Raw genomic sequence first — 27,039 nt, 5'->3', positions numbered from 1 at the left:
CTGTAATACTAGAAATAGGAACTTATTTTTCATTTGTTGTCATCCTTCTAAGACTCAGTTAGAGGGGATAAGGGTAGATTATAACTATTACTGACTTAATTTTTCTGTCTAACTCAGTGGGATGAGCTGAATAGATATAAATGTACTATTAATCAGATCATGTTGATGAAACAGACTCATTTCTGATTCATAAAGATGTTAATACCAAAACATACTTAGTCTCCAAAGCCCAAGCATAGTAATATAAAACTTCTTCAATTTTTTATTTTTAAATTAATTTTACTTTTTAAACTGGATAATACACTTACAGGTTACACAAATCAAAACTTTATAAAAAGAATATTCCTTGAAAAGCCTCAATCTCATCCTTTCCTACATAGTTGTCCCCAACTTTGACCCTAATGGGTAGCCATTATTGGTTTCCTGTAATAACCTTCCAATATTCCTTGAAACAGCATATAAAAGCAGATAAAAATAGGTACATGAAAAGGTGCTCAACATCACTAATTATCAAGGAAATACAAATCAAAACCATAATGAGATATCACTTCCTACCTGTCCAAGTGGCTTTTATCAAAAAGACAAGAAATAATCAGTGTTGGCAAGGATGTGGAGAAAAGGGAACAACTGCACACTGTTGGTGGGAATGCCAACTGGTGCAGCCACTTTGGAAAACTGTATGCAGTTTCCTCAAAAAAACTACTACTAGAACTACTCTACGATTCAACAATTCCACTTCTGGCTATATATCTGAAGAAAATGAAAACATTAATTTGAAAAGACTTATGTACCCCCATGTTCACTGCAACATTATTTATAATAACCAAGATATGGAAACAACCTAAATGCCCAATGATGGGTGGTGAATGGATAAAGAATATATTGTAATTAGATGGAGTATCTATACAAACTGGAATATTATTCAGCCATAATGAAAGAAGGAAACCTTGGCCATTTGCAACAACATGGATGGATCTTGAGGGCAAATGAACTAAGTCAGACAGAGAAAGACAAACACTGTATATAATCTTTTTTTGTGGAATCTAAAAACAACAATAACAACAACATCCCAAATAAACCAAGCTTACACACTTGGGTATAAGGGTAGTTGTCAGCGGTGGGGGTTGGGAGGGTTGAAATGGGTGAAGGTGGTCGAAAGTCACAAGGAATCTGACTATTAAATATACAGGAAATCAAGGAAATACAAATTTAGAAAATAATGAGATACCAGTTTGCATCCAACATGTAAGATAAACTCTTAAAATACCAAGTACGAGGGAGCTCATAATGTAGATTCTGGCTGGAAATAGGAAAGTCAATTTTGTTAATTTAATGAGTTCTATGAACCTAAGTCTCAATACACAAAGGATAGCAACTATTTAATCAGATGCCAAATGATTAACACAACTATATACTTGGAAGAAATTGAATACATGATTTAAATTCTACTTAACAAATTCCCATTTACTAAAGGTTACTTTTATAATACACCCAAATATATAGTTACCGTATTTTTCATTTTCTTCCTCATGTAAGCTAATAAGTTTTTAGCAGCTGAACGCTTGAAAATCAAGAGGATTTTATTACACTTCCGCATATTTGCCAAATTACTATGATGAAAACAGTAAGAAAAAAAGAACAGAATTAGATTTGGTAGAAACATCTACAAGATTGGGAATTTATTAAGGAAAAAGCAGAAGTGGGCTAAGTTGTCATTTGGCTGAAAGTACATGAAAAGCAGAGGCTAGGACTTGGAGGTGTACATGAACAGATAGCTGACAGAACTCTTTCTGGCTAACAGAAACTCAGGGCACAGCCTTTGAAGCCATAACACTGAAGAAATTACAGGATAAACATGTTGACTTGGCCCTCCATGAAGAAAGCAGGCCATCTAATCTGCCTTAGCAAGAACGAGATGCTTCCTTCCTCCTGCAAAACAAGAAAACTTTGTGACTTGAGAGACACGAAACAGTGCGTTGAAGTCAAAACTTCACAGGCCCCAAAGTATTAAAATCCCAGGCCACCTTAAATGTGAAATGACTGATAGTAGCAACACATCCCAATACAAATTGTTCTATGGCAGTTGGTAAAATTAATGCCTTTACTTTTCTTAAATCTCACCTTGGAGTAGAGTGTGCTTTGGGCTAAAATTATCCCTGGGCTCTCAGTAATCCCAATTGACGTCAACACTTGGAAAACGGCAGGAAACTGAAGGAAATAGTCTCTGCTCTTCGTTTGCTGTAACCTGCTTGGGGCATCCTGTTCCCTCTCACAGAGGGAAGGGAAAGCAATTTCAGAGGAGGAGGCTGGTATGCTTTAGGAAGCTGCTAGAAGTCACCGGCACATCTCTGGCTTGATAAGTTACCCTTTTGATCTAAACAGGAGAAAAGAACCTAATCAAGCCTGGGTTTCTGGTGTCACATTTAAAATTGCGGGGCGCATTAGTGAGTAAGCCCATTTGAACTGGAACTTGCCTGGAAGGGTTTTCTCATCTTTCTTTTGGCTCAAACATTGAACAACTGACATTCAAAAGTCAGAGGGAAACAGGGAAAAATGCTTCAAAAGAAGAAGAAAGGTCGCTTTCTTTGAGGTCACTGCTGCAGTTGCCTTCATAAAGAACTCCTCCAGTGTGAGTGGGCCCTGTACCTTGGTGCGTTCCACCTTGGGGCTAAAGCCGCGGCAGCTACCATTCTGCCATGAAATGTTAAGCCATGTACTGGAGAAGGTATTGGCGACACCTATCACTGATGATGGCCAAAATATATGAAGAATGCCTACAAATTAATGAGGGGACAATAAAACAAGCTGATTTTAGAAATGGGCAAAAGATTAACTGGTCCCTTTGGAGGAGAAGGACCCTGGAAAGGTGGTGTGGTTTGCCTGGGCTTGCTGGAAGACACTGGTAAGAGTCGGTCGGAGCAGAGTCTCTCTGCCAATGCCACAGGGCCAGAGGGTCACAGTGCCAACCTGCATCCTTTGAGAGATGAAGCTCCCTGAGGATGGGCATATTGGGGCTTACCTCCTAGGGGCTTCTCGCAGGCCTCACATGTGGCCCTTCCCCACAGCACCACTGCAGCAACACTTTGACCAAGATCTGTATGGTGACTGGTAATGCGGGTTTTGAGTGCTAATGTGGTTCCTGACTTAGCTACTCCGTCAATGGGAGGAATTCTACTCCCTTGGTTCCCTCATAGTTAAAATTAGATCAGAAACATTCCAGAAGTCAGAACTCAGCATCGTAAACCAACTGAGATTTGAAGGAGAGAGCTAGATTTGATCAAATCCCCTAATCCTTTGATATGTGTCCCAAACACGTGAACGGTTATGGGAAAAAATACAAAAGTAAATGCAAAACAAACAAACAAAAAACACCAACCCCCCCCACCCGCCCAGCAACAAACTGCTTTTAAAAATTGCCAACACTCATTTTCCAGAGATAAAACTTTATTTAAGGCATCAAGCAATATACTGAAAGAGGTGAGTCATGCACAAGTAATGTCCTTATTTCCATAATTGTACATTTGATACTCTCTGCCCTCTTAACAAGGAGGTGTAGTGAGCAAAGATAAGAAGCACACAGCTTTGATACGTAACCATATCAATTTAAGTGTTTAAGAAAGTCTTTAAATTTTGTTTTCCTTCTTTGAAAGGAATTTCGGTTTTATTTCAGAAAAACAAAACAAACTAGTTCTTCTACTGAGGATGAAATTTCTCTCCAGAGTTATTTATGAAATAATACAGCTGCCTTTCTCTTTAAAAGGATTCTTGTCTTCTGGAATTCCTTTCACCAGTGGATCCTCTCCAGAACGTTCTTCAATGTAGTTCTTGATTTCTTCAGAACATTTAGACACCTTAAGAGAAAAAAAAAGAATAAATTAGGTCAGGATTGTCTACACTTCATTAGCACCCTTTAGTGAAATCAACATAATTGAGCACTACTAGCATTTAAAAAAATAAAATAGTATAAAAATAGTTGTACAAAGCATGTATAACATATATGCTATATATGAATGACACAATCTATGTAAAATATATTTCTCAGTCTGGTGAGGGTCAAAAAGCTTGAAAGTCATTGTATTAAATAGCTCATCCCAGCAATTTCTATCCATTGTGGCTCATGTGAATTCTCTCCTCTGCTGAAATATAATTATGATCTATTCATAATATTTTACAAACCAAATATACTGCATTTTCAATTTCCCATGCTAATGATCAGGTGCAGTAATAGATAATCCCCAAATGTTTTGGGCTATGTCCTGCCAAAATTCTCACTTATGGGTGTGTGCCATGTTCTGCAATTTTACAAAATGATAGAAACATTGGAGAAAGTCTGATGCCTGGAGAGGCTGAGGTTGCCCAGTCATACCATTTGTGTCTCTATTCAGGATTCCTTCCCGTTGCTTGAGGGCAATGATCATAATAAAAAATTTATCTGATATCTGAGATCCTTGTGTTTATATAATTAGTTGAAACTTTTTCTGTAATGAAGAAAGGACTGAATAGTTTTTTCAAAAATTCTATCCTTTAGAGACAGATCACAAGTGTGAATTTAAAAAAGAAAAAGGATGAAAAAAGGAAGAAAATAAAAGGATTAGTGTGTTAATGAAGGCCTGCATTGTTAAGAAGAAATTAGTAAAAATTACAGAAGCTCCAGCAAATTCTAATAGAGATCTCTTAACCCTGGGAAACTGTCTCATTGAATTTGTAATCTAGATTAATAATCTTCAAATTGTCTTAATGGTGATCACAAAAACATGCTTGCATATATATATAAAATATATATATATATCCCAAAATGTACATAATTATGTAATGATATCTAATTATTTACTTATTTTATAAATAAGTATAAATGCTACTGTGTTATACTTAATGTGTAATTATAAAACATAAACTGAAAACTGTCAGAAGAGATTTAAATCTAACCAAAATCAGATATTTTTAATATTATACTCCCATACCCCACATACTTTTTGCACACAAAGTGAAGACCACTGTTCTAAAATTTAGAACGAGGGGCGCCTGGGTGGCTCAGTGGTTAAAGCCTCTGCATTTGGTTCAGGTCATGATCCTGGTGTCCTGGGATGAAGCCCTGCATCAGGGAGCCTGCTTCCCCCTCTCTCTCTCTGCCTGCCTCTCTGCCTGCCTGTGATCTCTGCCTGTCAAATAAATAAATAAATAATCTTTTAAAAAAAAAAATTTAGAACTAGGTGATGGAGTTAGATGATCTAAAGTGTGGTGAAATAAAAATCTTTTCAAGTGCCATTCTCTTGGATAACAACTGCTCTTATTTGTTGCTGACGTTCATAGTACACACATTTTATGGAATTGTCAGAAGTACAGACGCAAGTAACCACAACCTGGGGTCTGTCTTCCCACAGATAATTGTGGGTAAGATTAGAGTTCCTCCAAATTGTATCTGTTTCTATAGCGGCTTCTTCACTAGGTTTCCAAACCTCCAAAAGTACATAATTACTCCTCTGAGCATTTCCTTCCATGATCAAGAAGATGTGTTTGAGCAACAGTTAGCTGGAGCCAGAATTCAGCCTGTGGATTCTGTGTCCTTGGCCTGAGCAGAGCACACAGCTCAGACATGAACAATTTATTGACAGAATAATGAACTAGTTTATCAGAACACATGTGTTTTAGTACACGTCTGTATCATTCCCTATGAGGTCTTAAATAAGGAGGTACTTAGCCTCCTTGGGATTCAAGTTTTTGATCCTTAAAAGGGAGAGCACTGAATGATCTAAGAGCCATAATGGTTGTAGAACACTAATACTCTATAAACCAAAGTGTGTGGTAACATATGTTTGAGTATTATCATTAGGATTCAGATGCCTCTCCTTGTATCTGCTAAGGCTGTCTCTGAAGGTTTCTCTCCCATTAGCATACACTTGGAGTTGGAAACTGATTCAGTAGGGTGTGTCCTAAGGAGAGGAGGTGGGGAGCTAGCAGGGAGGAATGGCTCAGGAATGACACCTTCAATTTCTATACAGTCAGCTGCATCCAGGTCCCTGCCCAATTTCAAATTTGAAGCTTAAAATACCTAGAAGACACTTGTCTCTTTTTTTCTCTTAGAAGTTCTGTGCACTCTGGTATTAGGATATTCCAACTTTATACAAGGCTATGCTTCAGTATATGCAACTATGTTTGATATGTAACGTCTAAGATGCCTTGTGTGAAGAAGTCTCAGTGGCCAACACGGACTGCACTTTGTCATCCACAAAATGGGTTCCTTAAAGTTTCAAGAAACTACCCTATTCTTTGGGTACCGTAGCTTTGCTTATTCCTTCAAGCACAGCAGCATTTTTAAAGGTACAAAAACTTTCAACATGGAGAGAAACAACCTCTGCACTCAAACATCTAGGAAGAATAGGGATTTGGAAGTGAAAAATTAAATTTCAGAAAAGAAATGTGTATAAAGTAAAACTCAAAAACATCCGCATCTTCCAGATAGCACTCAAATGTTCATCTTGAGTAACAGGACTCTGTCATGAGTAGATTTACCATAATTAGAGCAGGAAAGTAAAAGAGCTTATTTACTATAACTGCTTAATTTCCATTGTTTTCCTTTTCTATTTTTTTTTAAATTTCTAGTATTAAACCATAGAGAAATGAAATCAGTTTACTTTTTTCTTGCTGTGGAGAAAGGAGTGGATCATTTCCTTAAAACAACAACAACAACAACAAAAAAACAACAACAAAAACTATCCAAAAACCTATTCCTGGACTTTAGGTTGCCTGATTGAGGAAAAAAAGGAAGAAATGCATGCTCAAGCTAGCAGTAAGAAGTCAAAAGTACAAAATCTCCAGCACGTTTTGGTGGAGACTTCTGAACACTGAGACATATGTTTACTGAATTTGTAATCCACTTTAGTGGTCTCTCAAATTTTACATCATGATCACTAAAAAGAATTTTTGTATGTACCCAAATATATGTATAATTATTTATAAATAAATGCAGATACTACTGTATTGATTCACTGTGTATACCTATAAACCAAGTGGAAGGTATAAAGGGATGGGAGTTACGAACAAATAATAATAGAAATTGCAATGTTTTGTTCCCAAGCCCCAGTGAGCTGTTCATTGCATACCTCTGGAGAGGCCTGGTGAAATTCAAAATTATGTAATTCAAATTACCTAAATTAAATATGAATTAAATAGTGATTAAAAAGCACTAAAATACCATTCTTTCCCATAATGAAAAAGATCAAGGAACTAAATAGCCATCTGCCTTTTTCCTACATTTTGAGTTTTTAAAACCAAGTAACAGCAGGCAGAATTTTTTGTCCATTTGCCCAGTCCTAGGCTCAGATGTTCTGACATTTGGCTTTAAATTACTCAGCCGACCCTTGCTCTCCTTTACCTCCGATGATTTCCCCACACCAACTGGCAGTTCCCAGGTACCAACAAAAAGCCCTACTTCAAGAGAAGCTGGTGGCGGGGGGGATAACAAAAACCAGAAAAGCAGTACTGCTTTACTGTAACAAACCAGGAAAAACTGCCCTTGGTTGATTTCAGAGAAGGAAATGCTCTGGGACAATTTACCTGTTGCCTCTGCAATTTCACTTCTTTGCGAAGTTGCTCAACTTCCATCTTCAGCTTTTCCTTTTCTGGCAAGTCTTCGATGTGAAGGGCCGGCATTTTCGCCCCAGAACTAGGCCTGGGGATAGCTCTGGAAGCGGAGAGGCTGGAAGTGCAGCAAATTAGGACGCGCCCCAAAATAACTGCGGTGCCCACGCACACCGCCCGCCGGCCGGTGCTGGATAGGACCGCCTCACCGCCGTGCTCCCCGGAGCCCCTAGAGCTCGGCTGCCTGCGGGGCGGCCCCACACGCAGACCCTGCCCCGCGTCCTCGGCTCTTTCTCAGGCCTCCTCAACTGCGGGAGGCCTGCTCCAGCGAGCCGGAGGGTTGAGTGGAGAGGGAGCCTGAGAAGCTGGGCGCTGCCGGAGCTCCCGGCGGGATGCTGGCCCTCTGCCGGCTCCCAAGCCTGCCACGCCCGCGGGGGACTCGCCAGGGCTGTGGCCGGACAGTTGGGGTTGCACTAGCCGACTCTCCTGGAGAAACAACTAAAGTTTTACTTTTTGTTCCTTTTTTTTTTTTTTTTCGTTCCCAAGTCACATCCGGGTTTTGTTTGCGAAGCCAGAAAAGGAGGACACTAGCCTGCAGGAAATAACGGCCCTTCTCCTCTCCAAGTTTCAAAAATATACAGCGTGTTACTTTTCCCCAGTTACATGGGTGTTGTGGGAAAAGGCCCAGGAGGAGAACGAAACTGAGCTGTAATCTCAGAAACACCCTCCACGTCTGTTGATGTGTATCCATCCCGTCTGTTTAATGCCTGAAACATAGTGACACATTGGGGGGTCAAGGGGGCATTGGGATGTGAATATTGTTTCCAATCTGCAGGGCCATTTTCGGACATTAATGAACTCTCTGCAACTTCCACAGCAGAGCTCTTACTCTTTCTTCAGGGGGATGTTTTGTAATGATTTGGACGACACACGGATGATACTAGAGAAGACAGAAGAAGGAATCTGAAAGTTCTTACCAGGAAGTGTTTCCCTAATCCCCATCAACCGCGGTTTGGGTGACTGTCCACACCAAGGGTTAGGAATTCCTGGCTCCCGCAAACTTCCTGGAGGTCGGCAGTGGATTCCCTCAGCTTGGGTTTCTCCGCTCTCTGGAAAGCAGTATTCATCTTGCTGCCATTTTGTAAAGCCAGGAAAGGTATGGGGCCTGACATGTTTACCTGCAATATAAAGTTTCTCTTTGACTATAAACTAAAACTTTATGTTTGGTTTGTTAAAGATGCTCAAGAGCCTAGAAGAAAACTAAAGCACGAATATAAGAAACCTTCCCAAGCAGTTAGATATTTCTCTCTTTGGAGATGACCTCCTTGCCTAGAGAGTCAAATTCAAGTTAAGTGTGGTGGCCTGAATGGAGAATTTCAGGGTACCTGGGCTTAGACACCCCAAGCCACTCCCTATTTTATAACCACAGGCTTTTGTTTGTTCCTAATTTCTCTCTAGGTTCTACCCCCTTGTCCTCAATGAATACACTGGAGGGACAGGAACAATAAGCTACTTGGTAAGAACTCTGGGTCTAGTCCCAGCTCTGCCACTGGCTATCACTGGAAAAGTCATTTATTTTTTTTTTTTGGATTTTGGTTTTCTAATTTATAAAATAGACGATGGGCCAGGGGAACAGTGAATTAGCTAAGGTATGTTACATTCTAATTGCATTTATGTATCTACATCTGATAAATCACGTTCATGAAGAAAACTGTTTGGGAGCTTTTCTGTATTTTAACTACCACACATTCCAGGATCTCCCAGGCTCAAAGAAGTTAAATAAGCTTCTAGAGGGACCCCCACCCACCGTTAGTATGCAAGGTGAGCCAAGACAAAAACTTACATCTGTCTCCAAAAGCAATTAATGATTTTTGATTCCCCATTGCTCAGATTTAAAAGGTTGGTTAAAAATAAATAAGTTAGTGAAAATAGTTAATGTGGCCCAAATTAAATAAGCTCAGCACCAAATCAAATAACCTAGTTAAGTAACTTAATGCATGTCTTTTCCAAATCATAAAAATAGAATTATTTTGGCCTGGAAATCTCTTCTTTTTGAAATCACCTACTTGCAGACAGTGATAAATAGATATAAATCCATAGTGGCCATTTAACTTCTTCCCCATACTAAGAGAACTTAAATTGGAGAGCAAATGCATATTAGTCTTTTTATTTTATTTTATTTTATTTAGTTTTTACTCTTACAGAATAATGCATGATACTAAAATCACATTAAGTGAACTGATTAAAGTGAATTGGGAAATGCTGAAATCCTATGATGACACAGCATTCTGAAAAATGTCTTGTTATTGTTTGGTTTTAAATGGTAAAAGGATAGGAACACTTCTTTTTATAAGAGCATGTAGCCCCCATCCCTAAGCATGGAATTTACCTCTCAGAGAGCAACCATGGTAAACAATTTCTTGTCTATTCTCACAGAAATGTTCTATCAACAAAACTTATTGGATAAACAAAGTTTAAAATCCAAGTGAGTTATAGCCAAATGTCATATTAGCTTTTTACTTATATTTTACATATTACTTTTAATAAGATTTGTTTTACAAAATAGTATGTGTACAAACTACTCTGCAATGAAAGATAATAGGTATAATTAGAAACTTTTATTATCCCACTGTCTTTTGACAAATGTTTTAAAGAAAACTGTTTAAGAAAATTAACTGTGTGGTTATTTCTACTTTTAAATTATAAAAGAGCAAAGGCCATGAAATACCTACTGTGACCTGCAAAAAAAAGGGAAAAACAACTCTTTGGTTACTTTTCTGATGTATTAAATGTGTTGTTAAAAAATCCATATAAAGGAAACTGTGTAAGAAAATATCAAGGGCAGTTATATTGGAGTTGATTTAATGCTAGGCTGAACTCAAAAAGACAAGTGTTCTTGTCTTACTCTATCTTGTGATTTTTGGCAAGACATAGATACTCTCTGCCTTTGTTTTGTTGGTGGAAATAAACCAGGTTATTTCCCAAATTCTGCTCCTCTGGAATTTATAAAGTTAATGGTGACTGTTTAGGCCATTAAAATGATGGGTTTCTAAGGAGCATATTTAACGCATATTTGATCCACCCAGTTAACTTGTTTTAGTTCAATTAATTACAAAAATCACATGGAACATTTCATAAACTCACCCGTTTCATGTAACTATATGCATAAGCTTCCTTTTCTAGATGGAGATAATGTAAAGTTACAGGATGGCCTATGTCTGATGCTCTGATCATCTTAACTACTTATAGTTCATATAAAAATGATTTATTTTATCAATTTTGCTTTCACAAGACTTTAATTTCCATTGTAAGTGGTCATTCTTATTATTTAGTTTACTCTTTTCCTTATGTTAATACATTTTTTTAGGAATTTAGGAAGTTCAGTATTAGCTTTGTTTTGAAATCTGGCTAAAATCAAATCAATGCAAATTAAAATAATCATTTTTCTTTCCTTGCTAATGCTTAACCTCACCTATGTGTACAAAATACTTTCAAAGTGCAAGTATCTCAAATGATATATTACAGTAAGTATGTAGTATATGCTTTACCTATTCTCATTACTGGTACCAGGAAATTCTGTGGATGAACCAAATGTTAAGGCTATGCCTAGAATATTTTTTGTTTCCCTATAGTCTTATCTCATTCATTTTAACCTAGTAATCTGTGGCCCCGAAATAAATTCTGGAAAAAAAAAATCACTCACTGTTGCAACTGTGTATCCTGTGGGATAGTCATGACTTCACAATCTTCTTCCTAGACCATCTTTCTCTGTATTCCTTTCTATGAATTTTATCTTATTCCAACTCCTGCAGACAGTCTGTATTTTAAAGCAACAAAAATGTTACCCTACTATTGATTCATTCCTTAGTTAAGCTAGTAAGAATTTTGAATTCTCCAAAATAAAAACTACCATCCTTCCTGCTTTTAATTGAACACTTATTAAGTCAATTAAATTGTAGAGGCAATTTATGAGTTGTTATAGCAGTTTCAAAGATGAACAGAGCTTCTGGCTTGGGAAATTTGTAACACAGATTTGAGAGTAACACAACCATACAGACTGTAAAAAAAGAAAGCAAGGGAATGTTAAGTGAGTTAAAAGATTTTGCAGAATACTTTTGGGCTGGAGTGAGGGACAGAGGAGATAGTTTATAGTGAGCCTCAGAGAAGAAGGATTTCCAAAGGCTGAAATGAGTTAGAGTGGAGGGACATTTCAGGTGGAGAGATCAGTCTGATGGAACTGCAGAAGGTGGGGAAATGGGGTATCATGTTAGGAATTATTAAATACTTAAGTTTGTTGACCACAGGAAGCCTCCAGGTCTATTGTAATAAAGGACATTGATTAGGTTTTTATCTATATCTGTTCTAAGTGACTTTAAATTTTTATATAAGAATCCATTCTAGTTTCTCATTTTATTTTGAAAACAAACAAACAAACAAAAGTGGTGTTCAAAGAGTTGAAGTAGAAATTAAACAAGCCAGCGTTTTCACTTAGAATCACCTGCCTTCCAAATCCGTTTCCAGTGTTAGATAAAACTAGAGATGTGGTTAGGATCATACATGTTACTAAATGCCATAGCCAAGATTCTGTTATACTTTTTTTAGTCAGGGGGAAAAAAGATAAATGGAACATATAATAAGCGCTAAATTGCACACAGAAATACCTTTGAGACAGACCACAATTAAACAAATACTGCAGTGAGGTGTATGGGATACTAGATGGTGACGGGTGCTATGGGAGACAAGAGAGCGGAACAGGGAGATAGGAAGGGCTGAGGGGGTGGCTGGAGAGGAGTTTTGCAGTTTTAAATGGAAAATAGTGTCTCCTGAGGAAAATGATAAACTCCAATAGTTTATCCTGGAATCTCGTAATACTCAAAGCATATTTGATATGTGGTAGAGTGTGGTGTTACCCATTCAGCTAGAGATCCAGAGTCCGGACCTGAGAAACTTGCCAACTCACTTCTCTGAGCCTGGATTTCTTCCATTTCAAAATGAAGGGGTTGGACGAGCGTGCAGCCTTGATCCTTGTTGAGCATTTACTACGGCCAGAGTGGAAAGGACAGTGCTAGGTGCTAAACTTGGGACCACCTTGAGATTCCCTTCCCGACCAAATAATAGATTAATTCTTGTTCTTAAAAAGGATGACAATCAATTAGCATTCCCTTGTATTCTGATCACTGACATACCCAAAAATAGCACTGTAAATGTGAGATAGCAACAAGGAAACACAACAAAAACAGTTTCCAAGTTGCAGTAATCAGCACTCATCATTTGTTACAGACAAGAGGCAAATTATCTCTCAGTCTTTAGCACAAAGGTAGTGAAATTTGGCTTATGTCAACTTGGTGAGATGCCAGGAGGAAACTGATTAGCAAGATGATGCAGAAGACAGCTATTTTTCTATCATTTTGTTCTTAAGACTGTTATAGAAAAAAAGGGCTGTGCTGGTGAGAGTCTTCTTTGGGATGGGATGGAATGGAATGTGTGGCTCTCAAAGGGTTCTGGATATTTGTCTAGTTTCTTTCTCAGCAACACGACTAGTTAATACTTACTGGATGTTGCTACTATGTGTCAGGCAGTATGCTGAGTGCCCTAATCCCCTGAATGTAATATGTAACTCCCCATGAAAAAGGGGATAGGACCATATTATTCCTATCCTACCGGAGAAGAAACTGAGATTTAGAAAGAGTAAGTAATTCATCCAAAGTCAGGCAGTAAAACGCCAGAGCCAGAGCTCTCTGTTTTCTTATAACCTTTACTCTGGTGCTGGTTAAATCTGCTGTCTCCATGACCACAGACTGCCTTTTGATCCATTTGGTATTGTGGTAAAAAGTTACATCACTGGTAACAAGTAAAAATGGTAAGAATGTAGGAAGAGGTTATGTTAAAACCATCACTGCTGCCTGGGGGTTGAGAGAGCAAGAGAAACAGAAAACAAAACATCCAAAGTGAAAATCTTCAGAGCACACATTCTGTCAAGATAGATCTTCAAGATAGAATCAAAAGAATAGAGTTCCTAATTCTACAAAGAAAGAGAAAGGTTGGAAAACATATAAGGCTAAGCATAAAATTTCCTCCTGTTAGAATATTAGTAGTGTTGAAAGAGAAGTTAAGAAACAGAAAACTGTATGTTGGCAACCAGAATAATATAGACTCATTCATGAAACATAGTATTTTTTTGTTTGTTTTTTGCTTGTTTGGGTTTTTTGTTTTTGTTTGTTTGTTTTTGAAAGAGTGAGAGAGTGTGAATGGGAAGAGGGAGAAGGAGAGAGAGAATCCCAAGCAGGTTCCATGCCCACAATGGGGCCCAATGTAGGGCTCAAGTTCACGACCCTGAGAGCACGACCCTGAGCCAAAATCAAAAAGTCAGACACTTAACTGACTGAGCCAACCAGCTGTCTCCATAGCAGTCATTGTTAAAGAAAGGGGTCAATCAATAGTTATTGCCAGTTATGTGCTAAACTCTGTGTTAAATACTTTAAGAAAAACAGATTTATGCATTATCACATCCCACTTTTTATTAAAAGTTTGTACTTATAAATCAAAAGGTTACGTACATGCTTAACAGTATTATTATAGATGACCAAAAATTAGTACTGTCATTCAAGCTCAAGTTATTCCACGGATTTTTTTTTTTTTTCTTATGAAATCACACAGCCTCCTTTGAGTTCCTTGAAGGGATTTTTGTCTTCTGGAATACCCTTTACTAGTGGATCTTCCCCAGATCTTTCTTCAACATAATCCCTTACTTCTTCACAACATTTGGAGACCTTAAAGGGAAGGAGAAAGAAATGACACATTTGGTTTAATACAGAATGCTGCAGAATCCAAGAATGTATTATAATTTCTGTGTTCTTTTTTATGTGTTCTGCTTTCCACCAGTGCATATGTATTTTCTAGGAGAGAAGAAAAAAAAATAGCTGCTCTTTTTTCCTGTCCTGGATATCTTCAGGTAAAGGAGAACCATTTGGCCATAATTCAGCTAAGGGTTCTCAGGAGACACTGCCTCCAGCTTCTCTAAAGGAGATCAGAACAGGGATCAGAAAACAGCTGGCCACAGAGGTCACCAGGGTCACCAGAGTAAACATTGATTAAATCTGTTTCCTCATTCCAGAAATGTGACCTGTAAAGATGGAAGGGAATGAATAATTTTTAAATTCTAGGCTTATCGTCACTCCTGAATTCTCAGAAGTATACACATATAATTTTATTTTAAACTCATTTACAGTGATTGATCATGAGCTCCAAACAGTCAAGGACCTTTGGCTGACTTGTTCACGTGTATCGCTGGCATCCAGAACAGAGGCTGGGTTTAGGTGGTGCTCAGTAAACATGTATTTGTTGAACTAAATCATTATTTTTGTTTATGAGCTTGCTCTTCACTCATCTACCATTATAGTAATGGCTTCATGAAAAATCAGGCTTTAGTAACTTAATGGACTCAGCCAGAGCTTAAATGGTCCATGTGCCATTTAACACACCTTTTAGAAAGAGTCAATGTTCTATAATACATAGAAATATAAATGTGTGCATCTGTGTATACACATATACACATGCATATCCACACAAGCTCAAAATATTTCTTTTAATGTTCAACTTATTTCCTTTTCACTTATTCTACTGTTCATGACAGTAACATGAAACTGCTTCATTTCTGGCAGTCCATTAGGTGGCCATTCCATAACTTCTCTAACTAATTCACTGTTTTTTAAAATAAAATATTTATATCATTTTTGTATGCAAATTTCCAGTAGCACTAAACATAAGACTTAAGATTACTTTATAACTCTGCAAGTTCATTATCTACATATTAGGAAACATCATTTCTAACTGGGGCAAGGCCTTGGTCAGATGTCTCCTTCATATGAGGATACTCATAGTTTATACACAATTCTGAAATATGCAGTAATTTAGATTCACATTTTTTTCTTTTCAAAATTCAAAATTAAGATTTAGGTTCACTTTTCCCCCTGTTCCTCCAAACACCAGCTATTTTGGCCCCAACTGGGTGTCAGGAATAGAGGTATTATAATTCTAGAGTCAGCGAAGGGTTGGTTTTGACAATGTCTAACTAGGATCTGAGGCTATAAGGAGCAATAAATTACCTAAAAATCCTATGTGAGTGTATGTGCTCAATTGCAAATCTGTCAGCTTTAAAAACTGGGTGCAAAGAGTTGTGTCTTCTGACAATACTAGTACCTTGATAGCAGAATAGTATGAACTATTCTGATTCACAGACATCAAATAATTATTTAAAAAGTAATAAAAATTAGTAGAAAGCATTTGGTATGTCCTAGGTATTGTTCTCAGAGATTTATATACATCATCACATTTATGCTTCCCAGCTGCCCTCTGAATTAGATGTTGTTACTATTCCCATTTTATAGACAATATTTCAGGTGAGTATTCCACAGGGAGAAAGTAGTGGAGCCAGAATCTGAACCAGGGATGGGTTCCAGTGTCTATCCCCTGGAACTGTTCTAGAAGGACTTTATGCCAGCCTGTGTCAAAACTATAGGTTTGGTATCTAAAATGTGTGTGCGTGTGTGTGTGTGTGTGTGTGTGTGTGTGTGTTTAGTTTTGGTAGTCCGGTATTATATTAGTTTGACTTCCAAAAGCAAGGAGATTTTGAGTAGCAGGGAAAAGGAACCCCAAAAACCTGCTAGATGGTGATGTATGTGATGTTCACCCAAAATAAAAAATCCCAGATAAGGTGGCCACAAATGAATAATAAACATGAATATGATCCAACTGCCTTTCAAACAACAATTCTAAGGAAATAAATAATGAAACAGCATTTGGATGTTTCAAGTCAAGAAGAAAAAATAAATTTCCTTTATTTCCCCCCAAATATAAAGATTTTAACTGTTCTGTTGTATGTTCCAAGATTTTTGTGCTGTGTATATATTTAATTTTATTTTTATAGAAAAATATGTTTTGCCTGTATGGAAAGGGCAAAAGAGAAGTTTGAGACAATTATAAATGTCAAAGAAGCCAAAATTCCAATTTTTATTGGGAATAAGGGTCTTGAGCAAAGTATGAAGATAATACAAACTCCTTTTCTGCTTTGGCTTGATAAAATGTGTTTTGGAAAAAATATAAAATATACTCTTATCACTCATAGAGGAGTTTTATTCTACTTACTTTCCTAAAATGAAGAAATCTAAAATACATATCTACATTTTCCAAGCTTCAGTCACTGTTTGTTTGGAGGAAACTTTTATTCCTTTGCCACGCCTCTCCTTTTAATGGCAGAGAACTCTTGGTAACCATTTCCAAGATCTGTCAGATGTTTTTAGGAGGAATGAGTAAATTCTTGTGCTTGAACTCATTTTTATTTGCAAAGAAGGAATAGCGTGTACTCATTCATTACTAGCCATGACAGTGCTGGCGGAAATGAGGTCTTGGCTAAAAGTATCTAAACATCAAAGTATTACATTAAATAAAAAGAAACTTATCAATTTAGAAAAGGAAAAATAAAATGCCTATGTATGCATTGCTTCATTTTACTGCTTAACTAAAATATGGTCTCTGTCTCATAGTCTTTGTTTCCTTTTTCTTTCCCTCTCTTTCCTTCTTTTTTAAAACAATTCTATGAAAACAGAAAAACATTTTTAATTTTGTGGTCATACAAAAACAGTCTAAGAATTTGGCCCATGGAAAATAGTTTGGAAAACCTTCCATTTAAAGTCTGAATCAAGAGATAATTATGATTATTAGTTTTCTTATTCTCTAATGCATTTTTACTTGAACAATTCATTTTTAGCTACATTGAGACTCTCTAGTGAATGGTGTGGGGGAGGACAAATCATTTTCCCTCTACTCTTTAAGGTTCTTAATTGAGACACTCCTGCTAATGAAAAAGGCAGATTAACAGGAGAAAAACACACAAAAATTTAATAGCATGTATACCTTCTTTGTACATGGGAGAGATCCAGGAAAACCAAAATGGCCCAGGACACCCCCTTAAATACCATCTCCAGCTGAAGACAAAAAATTTGGGGGTTTGAGGACAGAAAGGCCAGTTATGGGAGGTTTTCAGGAAAAGCAGCCATCAAAAGCCCACTTAATTCAAGAGCATTTAAGTCCTTGCCTTCTCTCCTAATAAGAGTTTTAGAGTCATCCTTTTCTTCCAGGTACAGAGAGGGAGATTTTATAAATGGAGACTTCCCTTATAACTGTAAAAGTCTCTTACAAAAGGACAACTTCTACTTGTTTTTCAGATATTCTCCTACCTGCTATTTCTTAAAAATAACCAGCCTAAAACAATACTTATGTTAAGGAAATATATTTTGTTTGGGGTGGCAAATTCTGCTCCCCTGTGACAGGTCCTCACCTGGCAGTACTACCATATCTATAGTTTAAAATAAAATTCAAAAGGGAGCTATGGTTTACCAGCATTCTTTCCAGGGTCACTTCTTTCTTGAGCTGGTCAACTTCCATCTTCAATTTGTCCTTTTCGGTCAAGTCTTCAATATTGATCACTGGCATCTTTTACCTGCTGAAAAAAGAGACAGTTCATACATACACCAAATTTCTGGACATGGTTCAGGTCAGTATTAGCCAGTCCTTCCCTCTGCTCTTAACTTACTACGGGAACTGTTTCTTTGTTTCAGCTTTCTAGGATAACTGATTTCTTATGAATGCTCTCTGAACAATTCCAGCACTGCACACTATCCTTGCAATTTTAAAGCTTCTTTATAATCTTCACTAATATGATTAAACCAAGCATTTGACTCTAACCACCTGCTAGTAGGTTTGTAGGGATGTGGGAGAGGTCAGTTTAGTCAGCATACAGTCTTAAACATCCAAAGCTCCTCCTTTTCTCTGTTTTGTTTTATTGTTGTTTTTTTGTATAGTGTAAATATTTGAGTTTCCAACACTCAATCTCCAACACCAAAACTCTCCATCATATGATATACACCATTTAAATGAGCTTGAGGTCATTCTGAGGACTGGATTAATCCTCTAAAACGCTAGAGTAATCTGGTATTAACAGAGAACTATACACAAACTGTTACTATAAGTTCTTTACAAATAACAGGTTGTAATATGAAACAATAGAGTGGAGATATAGCAAACAACCTCATTAATCAGAAATAAAGGAGCATGTTACTTAGAATGTGTCTCTATACAATACCAGGAAGTTCTGTGTAACCGTCACAATGCACTGGAAAGCAACCATGACCAAATGTATCAGGTTAAAGGTGAGATAGTGGGCATACTGTTGGACATCATAAAAGAAGGATCTTCTGCACTCTCAGCAATCTCTTCTCCTTAATTAGATCAATGGGCAATGGGGGGAAATGGTGCAGTAGCTGGTGGTACCCATATGCAAAATGGAAAGTATTTCATTGTAGCTAAGTGGCATCACACTTAAAACCTCTCCTTTTTTTGTATTCTTTTTTTCTACTTTGTCTCCCTGGTCCAGTTTTTATAATGAGATATTTTTATGAAAGTAGACATATTTAGGTCACATGTTATTTCAGCGAACAAAACATTGCATATTTATATACAAATACTCTGCTAATAATTTATCAGCAATTAACTTATTTCCTTATAGTGATAGAGTGTTATCATTTCCACAACCTTTGAGGAAATACTATTTCCCTTCTCGATCTTATAATGGACTCTTCTTCTTTGGGAAACAGACATTTTCACATATTTTTAGGGGCAAATGCCTAAATATGCCAGCACAGATATAGAAAAGAACACTCTATGAGGACCCAAAGTCAATGTTTCCCTTACCTTTTTATTTTTGCTTCTCTGTTCTTAATTTAGCAAACAATATGACACGAAAAGATTGTTCCTTCAACCTGCGTAATTGTGTAATTGTTGTTTGGTATTTGAGAGAGGTATTCATTCTCCCCTTCCTTCTTAACTGCGTTCAGACTATCTGTAACCATTCACAAGCAAATCTACGTCTGCTGATCATTTTTAGTGGTTGAGATTATCCTTTGCACATTTTTTCTACATCTTGAAAAACTAATTCCACTGGCAATGACTCTCACACTTCAGTGTGTATAAGAATCGCTTTAGGAACTTGTTAAAATATGAGCCCAACTGAAGAGGTTTTGATTTGGAATAGGGCTTAGAATTTAATTTTCTCTGTTTTAGAGAATCCCTACCATGTTATTGACAATGAAATGATCACTCTTTGGCTCTTGCTAGGGGTGTGGCCCTGATCAAGTTACTTAAATTCTCTGTGCCTCAGTTCACTAGGAAATTGGAGCAATATGATTATGTAGGTTGCAGATGTCTTGGGAGGGATCAATATTGCATAACGGTATGTGGCACAGAATTTGTGCTCAGTACACGTTAGCTGGGTTACCCATTTATTCTGCACCTCTAGACTTTCAAAGTCTGATATCTTACATGGCACTCGCTGATAGGTGGCTTTATAAGTGCTCTTTAGGGATATCATGTGGACATGATTTGGGTCCCTTAATATCATGGGTCGCTGATGCTGATGGTGCCCTTCCTAGATTTCCCTTTCCAGAGTGGGGTGTTCATTTTCCCAGAGGTGCACATGTTGACTGCCAAGGGCAAGCCTTCTGCATAGGTTTGTTCTTGGCTGATGGGAATGACTTCGACTGGTGATGTCTGGGAGATTATGGTTTCAATTGGCCCCTGTGAGTGACCTTTAGTGTAGGGCTGGCTGAAGTGAGGTTGTAACAGTTCAGACCAGGTGCCTCTGGGCTGAAAAATCCTGTAATTGAGAACCTTCCAGAGCTCCCCATGGAGTCAGGATATGCTAGACATCTGAGACTATACCTTTGCTTAACTTCTGCTTCATCTTGCTTTCTACCTTCCTTCAGAGATTTCTTGTGTGAGCTCATCCTTGGTAAATCACTTGGACAAGGATCCCTGTCTTAGGCACTGATTCTGACAAATCTAAGACACAAAAGGTTATAAGGACTTTTATAAGAGCATCTAAGTCTTTCACAACTTTTATGTCCTTACTCCTGCCCATTGTTCAATATATAAAAGAGAATCATGGGGTGTAGATACAGTCACTAGCAAACTATGTCATAAATATTCACCTAGCCATAGAAAAAAGTACAAAGTATGTAACACCAATTTACTAACAAATGATCTCTGAACTCTAAAATTCAATAATACTTTAAGCAAAACACATTTCATTTGGTGGAGGCGAATCTTAGAAGATGAGGGAATGCTTGCCAAACTTGATGCCGTGGGACTTACATGAGAAAATTCAAAGAGTGAGGATCAAAACTCTAACTTCCTTCAAAGACAGCCAGCCAACGAAAGGGCAGTGTATATTGTCTGCATGGAGTCCCAAGGCTCAGAGTTGCATTGAAGGGTTTAAATGAATTCAGATATGGCATCATCCAATCATCCTTAAACCCACTTTACAGATGAAGTAAAGGTGGTCCAGACAGTTGAAGTGACCCAAATCATAAAAGGGGTGGCAACAGAGCTGGGCTATAACACAGGTGCTTGGTTTTTGGTCTGGGGTGTTTTCAAATCCAACACACTTCTGCTACCCTTCCCAAATCAGTGTAAAAGCATAGATTTGTTGTGTCAAACTTTAGAATTACACAGGAAGAAAGTACAGAATTGAAAACAAGGGGCACTAAGCCTCCCTGTCCTATTCCCCCCCACCCCTGGCCCCAATCTCTGGGCAGCTCAAAGCTTCCAACTGAGCCGCCTCTACATGGGAAGTTCTCAGAGGGGCTAGATCATATTACTGGCACTATAACCAAGCATCCTTACCCCCCTTCCACCAGAATATAAAAGAGAAGGACTGAAGACTCAGACCAACAAGCTAAGGCAGCAATTATAGCTAATTTAAGGGGGGGGTGTTACCTACCCCTTTAAGTAGAAGATATTTGCCCTTTTACTTCTTCCATCTTGCCTACTATCAGAGGAGGTAAGGTCCAACAAAGTAAAGAGATGAGAAGGGGGAAAAAGTACCTCAGAGCTGTACCCCATTCATAGAGCAGGGGTTCTCTGTGGGAGGCAATACCGCCCCCTCCAGGGCTTTTTGAAAATATGTCAGGTTGTTTATGGTTTTCAGGGGTTTTGTGGGTGCGAGTATGGGATGTAGAGAAGATAGAAAGATTTAGAGTAGCTTAAGTGTCTCACTAATATTGTCCATAGTTTTCTTGTTAATCTATTCAAGAATTAAAGTGGGCTAGTATAAAGTTCAAAAGCTACCTGCTTTCTATTTGTTTTTACACATTATATAGATAAGCATATTTTGAAGTAAGGCAACTCGACAAAATATTGAACTTACAAAATCTGTATTAGTGGAAATTATTAAAATTATTTTTAGAAGCCCCCTGTTTTATACAGAAGATAAATCACACATTCTTTGAAATAGAAATGTTGCTAACACACTTTAAATATTTTGATTTATAAACATTCCATTTGACACATTGTTTTCAGAAACAAATCCACTATATTATTTACAGTAAATTTGCAATCATAGGGCTATAAATTTTCTTATCTCGTACTATTCTTTTCCATCCTGACATTATACTTAGGACTATAAAAATAGCTAACATTTTATTCATTCGTCCAACAAATATTTACTGAGGACTATTATGTTCTAGACTCTATCTAGATGCTTGAGGGTAGAACAGAAAAAAATACAGAAAATGTTACCCATGAGGAACATACATTCTAATGAAGGGGAAAGGCAATAAACAAGATAAAATGTAACATATATTTATTTTGATAAGTACTAGGGGAGGTATAATAAGTAATTTGTTTATTCCACAGACGCTTATAAGATTCTACTTTCCATAAGTCTAGTTCTCAGCACTGGGAAACAATGGTGACTACAACAGGAAAGCTTCCTGCTGTCACAGAGCTTACGTAATAGTCAAAGGATCAGACAAGTGAAACAAAATGAATAAACATAGCGATTTAAACTGATAAATGCTATAGTTCATGATAAGGAGTGACTAGGATGTGAAGCAACATCATCTAGACTGATTAGAAGTAGTCAGCAGCACTAAGACTGTCCAGACAGTGACAGTAAAGGTCAGTAGACAAGCATTTCATGCAAGGAGGAGGGCTAAGCAGAGGGAACAGCTCATGCAATGGGCAGGATGTGGGAACAAATTTGTTGTACAAGAACAGAAAACACTATGTAACAAGTAGAGTAAGATAGAGGGAGAGTGATGGGGTGAGGTCAGGAACGGAGACAGTAGCCAAGTCACGTAGAGTGACTCAGAGGAGTGGTAAGGAATAAAGTGAGGAGCTAATGAAGGGTTCGGATTCTACTTTGAAAAAAGTGAGGTGTGTGGGGTTGAAGGGTAACTACAGCGGAAACTGGGATTTTATGGAAGAACGTAACCTAAGAGTCCCTTAAGAACAGGCGGATTTGAACAATATTGGTGGCCACGGATATAGGGAAATATGGGCAGATTAAAAATGTGATTTGCAAGTAGAATTGACAGGACTATTGATGGATTGGGTGATGAAGAGATGGGAGATGTCAAGAGTGATTCCACAGTTTGGGGCTTGAAAGTCTAAGTAGAAGTGTCACTGACAGAAAGAAGGAAGATTGGGGCATATGGTCAAGATTTCAGTTTAAGACATATAATATTTGAGGGGTGCCTGGGTGACTCAGTGGGTTAAAGCCTCTGCCTTCAGCGCTGGTCATGATCCCGGTGTCCCGGGATCGAGCCCCACATTGGGCTCTCTGCTCAGCAGGGAGCCTGCTTCCTCCTCTCTCTCTGCTTGCCTCTCTGCCTACTTGTGATCTCTGTCTATCAAATAAATAAATAAAGTCTTTAAAAAAAAGACATATAATATTTGAGATGTCTATTAGATATCCAGGTAGAGATATTTAGAAGATGTAAGCATTTGGAATTCAGAGGTGAGGTCAAGACTATACGCAAATGTGTGTGTGTGTGTGTGTGTGTGTGTGTTGTACACTTAAAATCACATAGGAAGAAAGTTCGGTTAGAAAGGAGTTCTCAAGGTTGAACTTTGAGTCATTCCACTTTTAATGGGCAGGTAGAGGAGAAGGACAGATTGAGAAGGAATAGTCAACTAAGTAGGGGAAACCAGAAGAATGTGGAAAAACTAAAAAGTAAAAGAAAAGCATTTCAAGAGTGAGGAAGAATCTGAAATGGTTAAATACTACTGAGATGGAAAAACATGGTCCCTGGTGACCTCAGTGGCAACAGCTTTGGATGTTGTATGAATTGAGAGGTCCAGTAAGATGTGGCAATAGGATGAGGTGCTCTTGATGGGAGCACTTCCTGTTCTTCCTCTTCCCAATGTGGAAGTTGAATCAGAGTGCAATGGGGTGGGGGGAGATGAGGAAGTAGAGGCAGATAGTGAAGATAAGATTTCTGCTGGAAAAGGGAGCAATGAAATAAGGCTCTAACAAGAAAGGGGTGGAAAGTCAAATATGAACTTTAAGTTTGGGATGGGAAAAAAAATCAGAGATAGAAATGGAAACTATTGAAAGAACTGATGTTACAGAGGAGTGAGAGGAGTAAAGTCCTCTAGAAGGCGAGAGGTGAAAGGACCTAGGGCAGTAGCTACAGTGTTGGTGTCTGGTTCGACCAGGGCATGTCTTCTACTGTAAGGGAGGGAAAGAGAGTGCCAGACATCCTGCTGACCAATAGGAAGAGTTCACACTTCTCTGGCTCATTCAGTAGACCTAGTCCATGCTAGTGTAGTCAACTCTCTTCCAATAACACCTTTTAGTTTGACTCAGTTTGCTTTCTTGGCTAGTAGTCAAGAGAGATACCCCGCCCCCAAAGAAATAGTAAGAGTCTTAGGAGATATACTGCCCTTTCAAACTGCAACTATGGCTTCCCCCTGCCCCCAAATGGTAGGTTGTCCCTCCTGTTTGACTTAAGAGATGAAAGCTTTTCTATATAAAATAGAATAAACGAGCATATGCAGGGTTTATGACAGACACGTTAGTAAGTATTGTATAACTAACATGAGATTTAGGCTAAGGTATAAAGAAAGGACAGTGTTTTTGTAAGAAAGTGTCTTTATACTTGAAAGGTCAAGCTCCATTACTTTTTGCTAAATATAACCCTGAAAATAAGGATTTAGTGATTAACTCTCTCAATCCTCTAATCTGATTATTAACTTTGGCAGATGTTTCTCTTAGAGCATTATAGCAATGTATTTAAATTGCAGTGATCTGTTTGTTCTCAATTACAAACTTCATGTTTGAGTGAAAAGGAAGTCTGTAATCTAGCTGTCCAGGTACTGAACTGAGGTCATGAGCACATGTTATATATAATAAACCCGACTTCAGGCCCCACTAATATGTAAGAGAAATACATTTGTACAGGGAATGAGACCAGTGGATCAGGATTCCAATGGCCTGAACTAACTGTATAGACATGGCACCATCATATATTCACCTTAAGTTTCAGTGCTCATTTGCAGAGTGGGAAGCATAAAGTATCACCCTCAGTGGTGACTGTGGGAGATGCAAACTCTCAATAAACATCATATTCATTATTATAGTGCTTGCTATTCCCACATGATATACAGGAGTTAGGCGCAATTTTCTATGTCTTTCCCCCCTTCTTGACATGCCACTCTCTGGTGGATGAGTAGCCCAGGCTAGAATTCTGGGCAGGTGGTGGTGAAGCCATACTGTGCTAGGAAAGTCTTGGATAAAATAGTCCAAACTTTGTCCCAACATTTTGGGTGCCCTACATAGTTAAGTATGCAGCAGTGTGAGTAAGAGAAAAGACGGTTTGCCTCTTAAGTAGGCATGATAGCTGAATGAACATACATCTAGGTAGAAGAGAAAAGGGTTTTTTGAGATTCTGCCTTTCTACAGAAGGCAATGCTTTGCTAGAATCACAACACCTTAAAAAAAAAAAACTGACCAAAGCAAGCACCTGTTTAAGGAATGAGTCTCTGTGTCCCACAGGCATAAAAGTTACAATGTTAGATATGTTTGTGTAGATTGGCTTTTGTTTTGAACTGAGCTCTTACCAAAATTTTATTTCCTCCTCTATAATCCCATAAAACCTAGTACATATCTTTAATATTGTACTGAAAATGCGATATTGCAGTTGGGTTGTGATGTCTACTCTTCTACTCTATTATGCTAGGAGATCCCTATATGTATTTGTCTTTGAATTCCAAAACGCCTAGCACAAGGTTTGGCACGTATTAAATAGTAATTCTGCTTATTTTTAAAATATATGGATGGAGAAATGATCACGGTAAGAGACACATTAAATACCCCATTATCTCGTTCCCCCTAAGGAGAACAAGAATAATAAAATTAGGCACAGGGAATGTCTCATCCTCTTAACACGGTTCCACCTTATTATACACTGCTCATAGATGCACTCTCTATCCGACAGAGGGCGCACTAGAGTAAACATTTCCTACGTGACCCAACTCGCCAGAAAAACACCTTGGAGGTGAAGGAGTTGCCTAAACTTGAACAAAATCCTCATGATCCCTAATCTCTCAGAAGAGATGAACTGCCTTTCTTATCAAACGTGTAAAATTCTTGTTCGTGCCAGATGGACTCACTTCAGATTTTATTTTGACAGGACTTCAGCTAACAGGCGGCAAGAATTTCGCTTATTGAGGAGTTAATCAATGTAACTCCTTAAGTGACTATGATATATAATATATATCCCCAAATCACCGGCTAATTCACCTCATTCATTTATGAGCTAGACATGCCACTTCTCTCTGAGGTGTCTGACAGGGAGGAAGACCATCTGTCTTAATCCTCTTGTTAAATTCATAATCACCGTCCAAGCCTGTGTGGCTCTCAGAAGATAGAAGGTCTTACTTGAGACTTGGGACTTCTAGGAACTAATGTGCTCCAAATCAACTTAGTCTCCATTTTGGGGGAGGGCATGTGGGAGATGGTGAGAAAGACCTAGAAGCAAGGATCTGACACTGCACAGGTGTTCCTGAAGCTTCCGTGTGTTTTCATTCTGATATTGAACGTTCCACTCTGAGGTCTCCGTGCAGTAAAAGGAGTCCAGATACGGGAATGTAAGGAAGAATACGGGGCTGAATATCAAGAACTAGTCTTCAGCTCTGTCAACAACGAAGGTAAGGAAGCATGGCAAGATCTCAATACAGAATTCTGTAAAATGAAAATAGTGGAATGGAGAATATTTATAGTTCCTTCAACATTCAGATTATAAGAACTCCATGCCTTATTTCACAGAACTCCGAACTATTTTGAAGCTCTATTTTTAGCCACAGCCACTAAAGTTAATACTTGGTGTAACAATGACAAATCAATCTGGGTGACTGTTCTTTGTGGTTCCCTCCAGACTTCCACTTCCTGTTGACTTTGGATAAAGGACTTCTTTCCCTTTGCTATGTGGTAAACTTTTGGCCTAGATACTGGTTTAAGGATATGGAAGCACTGTGACATCCTTATGGAGGCTGGTTGCTGTGGTCACATGGCTCCTTCCACATGATGCTAAAGATGAATTCAGTAATTTAAAATAATCCCAG

The 27,039-nt window shown here is 38.0% G+C and overlaps 2 protein-coding genes and 1 long non-coding RNA gene across 4 annotated transcripts; 1 reads left to right on the top strand and 2 right to left on the bottom strand.

Annotated features, from left to right (window-relative positions):
• Positions 1-3,426: 3,426 nt before the first annotated feature.
• Positions 3,427-7,868, bottom strand: GNG11 (G protein subunit gamma 11). Its single transcript, XM_044246043.1, has 2 exons — positions 7,555-7,868; positions 3,427-3,851 (listed from the first exon to the last, which is right to left on the bottom strand). Exons 1-2 carry the CDS (start codon positions 7,648-7,650, stop codon positions 3,726-3,728), a joined length of 222 nt encoding a protein of 73 aa, XP_044101978.1. The 5' UTR covers positions 7,651-7,868; the 3' UTR covers positions 3,427-3,725.
• Positions 7,869-8,093: 225 nt separating this feature from the next.
• LOC122904823 lies at positions 8,094-26,604 on the top strand. The gene is made up of 3 exons (XR_006384265.1): positions 8,094-8,734; positions 9,037-9,094; positions 26,530-26,604. It is a non-coding gene; the product is annotated as an uncharacterized LOC122904823 (long non-coding RNA).
• On the bottom strand, positions 11,378-20,369 carry GNGT1 (G protein subunit gamma transducin 1). Of its 2 annotated transcripts, XR_006384264.1 has the most exons (4): positions 20,353-20,369; positions 17,974-18,079; positions 14,136-14,348; positions 11,378-11,395 (listed from the first exon to the last, which is right to left on the bottom strand). XR_006384264.1 is itself a non-coding variant. In XM_044246042.1 (3 exons), exons 2-3 carry the CDS (start codon positions 18,067-18,069, stop codon positions 14,220-14,222), a joined length of 225 nt encoding a protein of 74 aa, XP_044101977.1. In that variant the 5' UTR covers positions 18,070-18,079; positions 20,353-20,369; the 3' UTR covers positions 14,126-14,219. The 2 variants fall into 2 exon arrangements, 1 of the variants encoding a protein (XP_044101977.1); XM_044246042.1 differs by lacking the exon at positions 11,378-11,395 and having other exon boundaries at positions 14,126-14,348.
• Positions 26,605-27,039: the final 435 nt, after the last annotated feature.

This window comes from Neovison vison, chromosome 4 (assembly GCF_020171115.1).
Source record: "Neovison vison isolate M4711 chromosome 4, ASM_NN_V1, whole genome shotgun sequence".
Lineage (NCBI taxonomy): Eukaryota > Metazoa > Chordata > Mammalia > Carnivora > Mustelidae > Neogale > Neogale vison.
This window is presented reverse-complemented; position numbering and strand designations above follow the sequence as displayed.

Coding starts and splice junctions, on each gene's coding strand:
- GNG11 (XM_044246043.1), bottom strand. CDS start 7,650: ATGCCGGCCCTTCACATCGAAGACTTGCCAGAAAAGGAAAAGCTGAAG. Junction 3,852..7,554: donor TGAAATTGCAGAGGCAACAG/GTAAATTGTCCC, acceptor TTTTCTCTTAAG/GTGTCTAAATGTTCTGAAGA.
- GNGT1 (XM_044246042.1), bottom strand. CDS start 18,069: ATGCCAGTGATCAATATTGAAGACTTGACCGAAAAGGACAAATTGAAG. Junction 14,349..17,973: donor TGACCCTGGAAAGAATGCTG/GTAAACCATAGC, acceptor CTTCCCTTTAAG/GTCTCCAAATGTTGTGAAGA.